This window comes from Galeopterus variegatus, unplaced genomic scaffold, assembly GCF_000696425.1.
Source record: "Galeopterus variegatus unplaced genomic scaffold, G_variegatus-3.0.2 Scaffold4321, whole genome shotgun sequence".
NCBI lineage: Eukaryota > Metazoa > Chordata > Mammalia > Dermoptera > Cynocephalidae > Galeopterus > Galeopterus variegatus.
Genome location: NW_007730432.1, coordinates 83,981 through 95,631, shown reverse-complemented (window position 1 = coordinate 95,631; position 11,651 = coordinate 83,981). Strand labels below are relative to the sequence as shown.

Here is an 11,651-nt window from a genome sequence, read left to right as displayed (position 1 = left end):
TGAGCCCCCACCACTGTAGAGTTCTGCTGGACCAAACTCGGTGGGTCAGATACTTAGGCTGCTGCTCCCCCTGGGTCTGAGGTGGGGTGAGGGGCTGTGTCCAGCTGCACAGTTCCGCTGGCTGGTTTTGCTGCCTGCCACCACCAGCAGTCTCACCTGCATGGTGCTTGTTCAGGGCACAGGAGCAGGGCCTGGAGCTCCCCCTTGCCAGGGTCCGAGGCAGCGGGATGAAGAGGCCATGTGGAGCCACACAGTTTCACTGGCTGGTGCTTAGCTGGCTGGTGCAGCAGCCAGCCTATTTGTCAAAAATTAAATTCATTTTGACTCCATGTTTTTTTTTCCTGTGGCTGTTTCTAGTTCTGTGATGCTCTTATTCTATGTGCTTAATGATCATTAAGGTTTCGACCCTTGCTCTTTGGGAGAGAAATGGTCTGCTGTAGTATTATTACCTCTTTTGATAGTGATGTAGGGTTTTTTTCTTTTTTGTTTTTTTGTTTTTTTGTTTTTTTTTTTCCATACCTGGGAAACATCCTTTACATTTGATTTGGGAAATGAAAATAAACAGATACAGACATTAGAATGTTTAAAATCACTTTGTATGAATTAAGAAAGGCTAATCTTCAAAAATGCTCCAGTTTAGGATTAGGCCCCAAACTTCAAGATGCTCATTTGATTGTGGCATTTCTCAATTTGTTCAATATCATTAGGTGTGCTTAGTGGCTAACTCTAAAGTAGAAATCCAAACAGGTAATGAGCAGCATCCGATTTGCATGTAAGTCAACTGTTTCAAAGAAAAGATTAATTAAAATAAGTACTAGCTTAATTTAAATCAAGCAAGGCCAAGCCTCTATCCTGAGATTAAATCCCTCGCCCATTTCTGTCTTCCTAGATACAATATAGAAATCTGCATTTGAAAAATATCCCCACTTGAAAAATGAATTAAGAATTACTTTTAGAATTTTAAATCTTTCGCAGTAATAGATGCTCTTTACTGAAACAAGCTCATTCCATTCAGTGTATTTAATAGCAGCATTGATTTTACAGGTAAGGAGCTGGGGCAGGTGGGTGGAGGAAAGTGCATCCCATTACCTCCTCTCCTTTCACACCCATTCATATATTGCCCCTTTTCCCCATTTGTGTGTTCACAAGCACACAGATGATTGCAGTTGTGTAGCCAGGGTGATCCAGCAAGGATCCCGGATTTGCAGCACATTTCTGCAGTGACTGTGACAAACTTTGAAAAATAACATAGTTGACAGCTATATTTATCTACTAAATTTATCTTGAAGCAAAGTATAGCAGCGATGGAGAAGGTCCTTTTACTTTCCCTATCTAGAAAGTTACCTCTGCACTCAAGACAAAGTTTAATAAAGAGCCTTGTAGATACAAAAAATATATATTATTTATAGTATCCTTTTTGTTTTTCTTTTTTTCCCACAGAGACTGAAAGAATTAAAGCAACGAGAATTTGCTCGAAATGTAGCTTCCAAGTCATGGAAAGATGAGAAGAAACAAGAAAAAGCACTTAAACGACTTCATCAGCTAGCTAAATTGAGGCAACAGTCTGAATGGTAAGAATTAGAGTGTCTGGGATCGTTCAAAACTCTCTTCAACCTCCGGGACAATTTTAATGATAGATTTACTTGGTTCACTGCAACAATGTAAACAAATTATAATTAATCAACAGATATGACTGAGGGTAAATATTCCTTAATTGCCAAAGGTTTGTATATTAACTACTTTTGGCATCTGCTATTTTTCTCCCCAATATGTTAATTTACTGTTCTATTTAATAGAATGATCCAAGAGTGATTTTAATATACTCACATTTATTCTATCCAGTTGATTTAAATGGACCAATACAGTTTCTTACTAATTTATTTTACATTTTATAATGATAATTTAAAAACCCACAAATAACAGTGCATTTTTTGGAGGGGGAAATAAATCTTCTGTACATTCCCCTATACACACCTGAATCTGAATAAATGACATTATCATCATCTGGCTGACAAACAAGATGTAATTAATGCAGTTAAATTTACTACACAGGGCCATTTAAATTTATAATTATAACAAGCATTATACTAGTGCATTCTTGTAGCTGAAAAATAACAATTTTACAAAAGCTTGGAACCACTGAATGTTTTAAAGTTGTTACCTGGAATGCAATTAAATTTGTAGATTGTGATTTATGTTCGTATGAATTATAATGTAGAACATTAATGTAGCTAATTAGTGTAGTTGACAGCAACCTGGTGAATTGTGAAATTTAAGCTCTGTGCCAGAATTTAATCCCCTATTGTTTAAGTGGAAAAGAATATGCAATAAACAGGAGTGAGTGGCTCAATTATATTATCACAAAATATTAGAGTTCAAGTGGGATTCTAAGAAAATATTTTCTTTTTTAGGATCAATTATGCATAAAAATATAGTTGGCATTAAGCTTGAGTATATTCATGTATTTTCAACTCAAAATAATTTAATTAACTTTAATGAAAATACATAAAAATAATCATATTAAAAATAAATGACCAATTTAGTATGAAGAAAAAACAAAGGTACAACATATATCCAGGGGTGAGATTGATACAAAAATGCATGCTCTGAGGTCCCATACAATCAAATTAGCAGTACACACATTTGTACTGAGCCTTTTACCAGTGAACACAATGAAGAACTTACAATATGTTTTTCAAACATATTGTCAATAAGATGTCAGACAGTCTTTGTCAAAACATGACTTAGAAAGAAGAGTCCTATGGTTGTTAGGGCAGCATATAGGAAAAAATCTAGGGAAGATGTCAATTCCTAAGTGATTAATTATGAGATTCAATAAGTCAAACCATATAAAACAGGGCAAGCCCCACCATAGAGAGACATCCTTTAGGTATGTCTCTTAAGACCACAATAGCAAATCTGAGTAAACTTAACAAACATAAATTTTGGTTGTTTTGTTATTATGAAAGATGTCACACTTCTACATTTTTATTCAGACTTTCTATATTTTCCTCTGGGATAAATAACAAGGATCAGGGAACCCTTGATGATGAGAGTGGCGATGAAAATAATGATGATAAAGTTCTAAGTTTAGTAGAGCTACCCATTAAGGGCCCTCCAAATTAAAAGATTCACTCTATTAAGTGTCAGCTGTTCCTCTTGAAACCTTATTTACTAAACAAACACAACCTAACCACATCTGGGTTGTTGTCCTTTATAGAGCAGGCAGGCCCTCTAGGTCACAATGCACTCAAATTGTTAGGAAAAAGACAAGTGTTCAGCTTTCTAGATACAGAACTTGGAACTAGGAAAATTATTTCATTCTTTTCTACTACACACCACCGGCTCACTGGCCAATGGCTCTTTCTGTTTAAACAGCCTCATGACCTTAGGGAAGTCCCCTAACAGAATTAATAAATATTTGCTTTTTGGCAGCTGAATTGACAAATGAAAGCTAATTATCAGCATTACCTCTCTCCAGGACCTTTATTTGTCTTTTATCCTCATAATAAAGACTTCTGAGTAGGATGATCCAGATAGAAAGATTCTTCTATGACGCTGTGGAAAAGAGAGGTAAATTTACTTGTAGTGAGAATATTTGAATCAGACTGATGGACAAATTGTGGCAGAAAACTGGTAATGAGTCTTATAAAGGGCACTCAACTCTGGCCATCTCTTGGGTACTTCTACCCAACCTATTTCCTCAGCAGGTCCAGTTATTGCATGGGGGATATTCACTCTCTGTAGGTGAACTTCTAGTATGTATAAATCTAGGTATAGAACATCTTGATATGGAGATTTTCCCCAAATCTAAAAATTTTAGAGCAATTGCTTCTGAGAATATGAAGTTCTTGATATAAGAACTAGGTAATGTGGGACATTAGGAAATGACACCATTAAAACAAATCATGTTGCTTTTCATGTTTTATTTCCTGTTTGGAAAGTATACTTTTTGCACAGGAGAGAATTAAATTGGGCATTTGTTAAGTTACTGAGCATTAAAAATTTTGGAGAGCAATTGGAATGGACAAATCATTAATAAGAATTAAAGAAATAACTCTATATCCCTTTCTTACAAGCCATTATAAATAATAATTAGCTTTAAAAATACAAAAAGGTAAAGAGAGTTTTTAAAAAGGGAGTGAACTATTAAATAAAGAGATAACTATAAAAATTAAAGCTTTCAGAGAGTGGAAAGGTGGTTGCCAGTGACTAGAGAATAAAGAAAATAGGGAGCTGTTAGTTAAAATGCACAAACTTTCAGTTATAAGGTGAATAAGTCCTGGTGATTTAATGTAGAGCATGGTGACTATGGTTAATAATACTGTGTTGTTTACAGGAATTTGCTAAGAGATTGGATCTTACCTGTCTTTTACCACACACACACACACAAAATGCTAACTATGTGTAGTGTGATAAATGTGTCAATTAGTTTGCTGTAATCAATTCACAGTGTCCACATATATCAAATCATCACATTGTACACATTGAATATATATATTTTTATTTGTCAATTATTCCTCAATAAAGCTAGAAAAATTAAAGCTTTAATAATGTTATAAGGCATAAACCTACATTAAAAATTATAGAATTGGAAACTCCACAAAGGTAGAAAATTAGGATTTTCAAAAATAATAGAAATACATCAGATTTAAAATAAATGAAGATAAAGCTTATAAAGCAACAATATAAAAAGTCTGACACATGAAAATAAGAGGTATTAATTATTAACAATGAGGGTAAAATGTTAAAATTTTTAGAAGATCTATAATCATAAATGCAGGCTGGATTATAAAATGAGAATAAAACTTAAGAACAAGAAGTTAAGAGAAAATATAATACAAAAACAATAAAAGCAAAAAGATTTAAGAATATTTAATAGAATATAAACAGAAGAAGCTTGCACATTAGAGAGAGAAACAGTAAAATATGAGGAAGGCAATGAAGAAGAGAACATTCAGATTAACATAAATCAAAGCAAGAAAATGCATGAAACAGTGCCAAGATAATAAGCAAAAATGTTATTCAGGAAAGTATATATATAAAAGATAATAAAATATAGAAATACTAAAATATCTGAAGCATAATGAATCAAGAAGGAAAGAATTATAATATCCATACATCAGACTTTTGGAATAATTTCTGCTGAGTTTATAACACCAGATTGATCAAAGTTCCTGAAAAAGGTAATTTAGGTCAGAAGTACAGTTCCTAGTTAACCCAAACTGTGGCTATAAATGTGGAAAAAATCTTTTTGGCACCAAGGCCAAGTTCAATGCTGCAGCTGTTTCTGGACCTCATCCTTCTATCCCCAAGCTGCAGGCATTTCAAAAGGCCAATGGCATTTTAGTAAACCTCTGTGTTCCTTATTTTTCTCTATGCTTGAAAGAAATATTCAATAATTCATACACTACTTTAAAGAGTTCCTCGCTATTCCTAGTATTAAATAAGCCTAAAATCTCTCTCAAGAACATGAAAAGGTGACTCAAAAAAGGGAGATTACTGATTAATGCGATGAATAAGAAGAAGGTTTTCATTTCGAAACACTTACTGTACAGAACAGAATACAGTTTTAGAAAATTTCTAAATATAGTTTTCCACAAGATCCAAGGGAACACCATAACTCTAAAGCTTCCGCTGTTATTTCATGAAGAGGAGACAGTCTGAAATCATTTAAAACTAAATGGTAGCTAAAATGATTGTTTGTGACTTAAAATCCATATGGGCATAGTAGGCAACAGATTGGATATTGTAAAATATGGTGTCAGTAAAATAGAAATTAAATACAAGAAATTCCCCTGAACTAGAGCAAAAGACTAAAGACAGTAGACTGCTGAGATAAATAATAAGACTTAAAGGATATATTCAGGAGAGCAAATAATTGTAACATATAAATTCCAAGACAAGAAACTAGGAGAAGAAAGAAGAAATGACCAAAGAAATCAAAGAAGAAAATGTATCTGAGCTGGAGAAAGTTCAATTGAAAGTGCCCAAGAAGCACTAGCAAAACTTAACCAAAGTAAATCACCCTGTTGCTATGTTCCCGTAAAATGTTTTATGTGTATACACACACACACGCATACACACACACACACACATAAATATATGTGATATTTATATAATAAATATGTATAAATAAGAAGAAATATTACAAAATCATACAAATGCACAAGCAAATTCATTTGAAAAATAAATGGAGGCTAATTAAATATGTTTGCGATATTAAGCATATAAAGACAGTGAAGCAAAGTACATGAAATTTGGTTGACAAAAGGAATGTGAATCCAGAGTTCTATGCTGATGGGCCAAATAGTCATAAGTGAAGCCAACAACAAAGAATTTTTTAGACAAGGGCTCAGAAAGCACTTCTCTTCGTTAAAGTTTATGTTACATATGCAGAAGATATCGGTTGTTTTAGTATTTTATATTCAAGCAACAAATGATTAGATAAAGTGAAATAAAAATCCAAAAGAGAGAAAAGAAAACAAACACATCCAAGCATGTGGAAAAAGAAAAAGGAAAAGAAACATCAGTTCAAACAGTCAAGTAAATGTTATGATTGGGAATGCCTTCTCCCCAGTAAGGCCTTACATTGTAGTTTATAGGTAGAATGTCAAAGAGACAAATAATTTTAATCTAAATGCTTTAATCTCTCATATGTATTCGCATTTCCAGCTTTCTGTTTGAATTACTAATGAAGCTCAGTAGAACAAATACTTTTTAAAAATCTTTCAAAAATAAAACATATATATGCTCAAATGGTGAAAAAAATATTTTGGTGAGTAAGAAGTAAAAGAAAAGAGTTCAAAAATGATAAATGCATGATGAGGTGATCGATACATTAATTACCCTGATCCAATTATTATACAACATCTATATGTATCACAATATCAGATTGTACCCCGTAAGTATGTATGATTGCAATCTGTAAGTTAAAATTTAAAAAACAATAAGATTTCAAAATCGTTGATGATATTGAGATGGCTTGTAAATGTGTTACTTTATTATGCATTTATTATAATTAGTTAAATTACTGAGAAATCATAAAGGAAGAACTAACCACCTTGTTTCAAAAGGAAGCAAACATAAGAAATTTTGAAAACTGAGGAACCAAAAGTTATAAAATGCTAGAGTTTATACATAAAAGCAAATTTAAGAAATATTTTAATATTTTGGAAGGGATTTTTAATTTTCTTTAATTTTTTATTTAATGTGAATGCACCGATTAGAAAACTCTGTAAGATGTTAAACCTGTATTCCAAAGAATTGATAGGCTCTGGAGGACATATATTATAATGTAAATGAAATACTTTATATTCTTTTGCAATACTAGCATAAGATATTTACTTGCTATTGCTTTTTAGTAATTTGAAAATAATACACTTAAACCATGCATTTTAGAAATAGCTACTATAAAACCGTTATACTGAGTTGTATAAACACAATAAAATGTCTATATTACAGAAGATGTAGTTCATAAATAGAACTCATCATAGAAACACTATGAAATGTTCACATGTAGATATGATTCCAAACCTAATGTCTTAATCATTTTAAATATTTATTGTATTTACAGTGTTTCTGGAAATGGACCAGCATACAAAGCCCCCAGGATAGCCATAGAAAAACAACTCCAGCAAGGAATTTTCCCAGTTAAGAATGGCAGAAAGGTATCCTGCATGAAGAGTGCTCTTCTCCTTAAAGGAAAGAATCTCCCCAAAAGCATTTCTGATAAACAGAGGTCCACCATGCCAAATCGACACCAATTACAAGCGGACAGGCGTTACTTGTTTGGAAATCATATTTCACAAACATCTTCAGATCTCAGCAATGCAAATCACAGGACAGGAGTATCATTTTCTTTCTCCAAAAAAGTGCACCTAAAATTAGAATCTTCAGCATCAGTTTTCAGTGAGAACACAGAAGAAACCCATGATTGTAACAAGTCACCCCTCTATAAAACAAAACTAACTGGGGAGAAATGCAAGTGCTGCAGGTTTGCAAATAAGGATACACACCTCACTAAGGGAAAAGATGTAAACATCTCACCAAGCAGTCTGGAAAGTGTTCTACACAGTACTTTCTCCATCAGCTCTACAATTTTGCAAGACAAAAATGGCTCTATTGATGAGACACTAGAAGATTCAATTGGCATTCATTCTTCCTTCTCTAAACCTAGCATTCATCTTTCAGATATAGATTTTACTCCTTCCAGCAGAGAAAAAGGAACTAGAAATACATTGAAGAACACTTCAGAAAACCGCATTAATCACCCAAGCCCAGAAAATGCTTCCTCCAGCCCACCAAACATTTACAAGCACAGTGATGCCAGGATATTTCAGTGTCTGGAGGAGTTTTCATCACAGGAGCCAAGTGAACAAAAAAGTACAGTGCATTCGAATCCCAGTTTCAGAATGGAGGACAGAGGAAAATCTTTAGATGAAACAGAAAAAGTTAGCAAAAATGTGCAAAGACTTGTAAGTGAAGCATGTCCCCATGATAGGACATCCAGACCGTTGCCTTTTCTCCACGTACAAAGCAAGGATGGCCACACCACTCTGCAATGGCCTGCGGAACTTCTGCTGTTCACAAAAACAGAACCCTGTATCTCTTATGGCTGCAACCCGTTATATTTTGATTTTAAGCTTTCTCGGAACACAAAGGATGGCCATAAGGATGGTCGTAATCCAGAGGACTTCAAAACAGAGTTGAGTAAGGAACCTTTGGAAATGAAGACTAAAACAGAGAAACAAGTCTCAGGTTTAATCAAAGACCAACAAAAATTGATCCAAGAAGATAATCAGTCTCTGAAACCAAAGATGATGATAGCTAATCCAGAGTGGGAAATTTTCCAGAGAAAATGTAATTTGGGCCAGAATGATTCTGAGCCGAATAAGGGTGAACATAATTTTAGTGTAAGTGATTTGGAAATGAAAAATCCTGAAGTGCCTGCTTACCTTGATATGTCTCTAAAGGATTGTTTAGGAAAGAATAATAGAGATAACGAACTTACAGAACCTTCAAGGGCCCATTGGCAAAGCTGCCGAAGGATAGTTCTAAATGATGCAAATGAGGGCCTGACTTTTCCTCCCTGTATCTCTAGGACTAAAAAGCATAAGCTGATTTCCTATGATCCTCATTCAGAGTTTGAAGATGAAAACCAATTCACCTGGAATTCTAGTCCTTATGTAGTAGGGGGTCACAGTGTCCATGGGAAGGACTGCAGTGTGACTTTGAATAGTGATCACATCAGCATGACCAGCAGAGTTTCTGGATGTGAAAACAGAAGTTCTGAGAGACATTCTCTAAAGTCATCTCTGAATGGACATTCTAGCCCTTCGAGCAGCATGTCTAGCTTGAGAAGTACTTGTTCAAGTCATAGGTCCAATGGTAATGGCAGAGGTAATTTGCTCTGCCGTTGTAAGAAAGAACACAACTCAGTTGAAAGGCACAAACGGAAACGCAGAAAGCACAGCTGCCTGTACTTCTCTGGTGAGATAACAAAGAGCGAGTACCTGCAGTCTGAAACACAGAGAGATAGGAACTGCAAATTGTGGGAGTCATTTAAAAATGAAAAACACTCGAAACATAGATATTGTCACTGTGGAGAAAGATCTCAACTGGATAAAAATCAACAAAAATTTTCAGGGCCAAAATCCATGAAAATCACCCACTGTGATTCTAGCTCACAGGCTTCCTGTGGTGGAAATGGTGGAAAACCAACTAAATGCCAGGGACCTCAGCGCAGCAGATTGGGCTGTTACTCAAGAGAGAGAATCTGTAACTTAAATAAAAGCAAGAGAAGTCAAGAGTCTTTGGACAGCCCTCACATTTGTGATCCGGGAAAAGTCAAACCTGTGCAGCGTAACTCTGGGAATATCAGCTGCCTTCTAAGAAACTGTTCCAGTGGCCCTTTGGAAACCACAGAGCCCAACATTACAGGAGAGAAGACCACCCTAATGGCCAAAAGCCTTTTAGAAAGAGTACAAGCCAAGAAGTATCAGGACCAGTCCACTAATTTTGAGGTCTTTTCAAACAGTTGTAAAAATGAATTAGAGGCTCATTCACAAATGCAGTGCACAATTCAACTTGTACCACTGAGCTGTAGTAGACCAGCCTTGACTTTGTCTGACAAAATGCAGTTTACCAGTAAAAGAAGAAATGGTAAAGGCAGTGCGCTTCAAAGGACTACTGAGGAAAAGAAAATCAAAAGTTCACAGACAAATAATTTTACTGTTTTAGCAGACACTGATGGTGACAACCATCTCTCTAAAGGTATAATTCACATAGTACCAGAGCCTCAGTCACTAAACATAAAAAAGAACCCAACAACAGAAGAACAATCAAAACCTTTAATTAGTGAAGTCCAACCTTATATTCAAAGCTGTGATCCAGTACCAAATGATTTCCCTGGTGCTTTTCCATCTAACAGATGTACAGGTATTACTGATTCAACAAAGACCAAAGAGGACCAAATAAACTTAGACTTACAGGATGTAAGCATGCATATGAATCATGTAGAGGGGAATATAAACTCTTACTATGACAGAACTATGCAGAAGCATGATGAAGTGAACAATGAATTAGAAGTGTGTCATAAACCTATCTCCCCCCCTTTAATTCAACAGCCCATAACATTTTCTCCTGATGAAATAGATAAATATAAGCTCCTACAGCTACAAGCCCAGCAGCATGTGCAGAAACAGCTCCTATCAAAGCATCTTCGAGTTTTGCCTGCTGCAGGGCCACCTGCCTTCTCCCCAGCCTCTGCTGTACAGACAGTTCCAGTTCACCAGCATGCTTCTATAACCACCATCCACCACACATTCCTGCAGCATTTTGCTGTTTCTGCTTCCATAAGTTCCCACACCAGTCACCTCCCCATGGCTCATCTACATCCTCTTTCACAGACACATTTTTCTCCTATCTCATTTTCAACTCTGACTCCAACTATTATCCCAGCACACCCCACTTTCCTAGCAGGTCATCCCCTGCATTTAGTCACTGCTGCTCCCTTCCACCCATCTCACATAACACTTCAGCCCCTGCCCCCTGCAGCATTTATCCCCACATTGTTTGGCCCTCACTTAAATCCAGCCACAGCGTCTATCATCCACTTGAATCCTTTAGTCCAACCAGTGTTCCAAGGTCAAGATCTTTACCATCATTCTTGCTCCGGCCAGATGCAACAGGTAAATGGAGTGAAAGAGGCCTTAAGCATGTCGGCACACTTGAACTAATAGGTGTTAAAGCCCTTCCTTCCAATTTGTAAGTAAAACAAATTGTCACTACCTACAAAATAATGTATTAAAGATGTCTATTTGATTATAAGATTTAAAATATTGGTGCCAATTCAAAATGTGACCAATATATAAATATGAACTGAATTGCCAATATTAGAACATTTAAAGAATTTCTTTTAACTTGCAAAATAATAGGGCAAATTTAAAATAATTTTATAGAAGGGTAGAGGAAAAAGGGTCAAAGATTTGTTTTGGATGAGTTCTCATATAATATTATAAAATGATAACAGAAAACATTTAGGCAGAGCATTAGCGTTACAGAGAATATTCAAATGAAATATAATACCTTATGTTCTAGGTGTTTGTTAAGTGAATGAATGAATGAATGAATGAATGAATGAATGAATG

General features: G+C 35.2%; 1 protein-coding gene across 1 annotated transcript; it reads left to right on the top strand.

The window, feature by feature from the left end:
* The first annotated feature begins 1,304 nt into the window (after nucleotides 1-1,304).
* On the top strand, nucleotides 1,305-11,260 carry ZNF804B (zinc finger protein 804B). The gene is made up of 3 exons (XM_008587259.1): nucleotides 1,305-1,313; nucleotides 1,441-1,571; nucleotides 7,577-11,260. The coding sequence occupies exons 1-3, from the start codon at nucleotides 1,305-1,307 to the stop codon at nucleotides 11,238-11,240; spliced, it is 3,804 nt and encodes a 1,267-aa protein (XP_008585481.1). The 3' UTR covers nucleotides 11,241-11,260.
* Nucleotides 11,261-11,651: the final 391 nt, after the last annotated feature.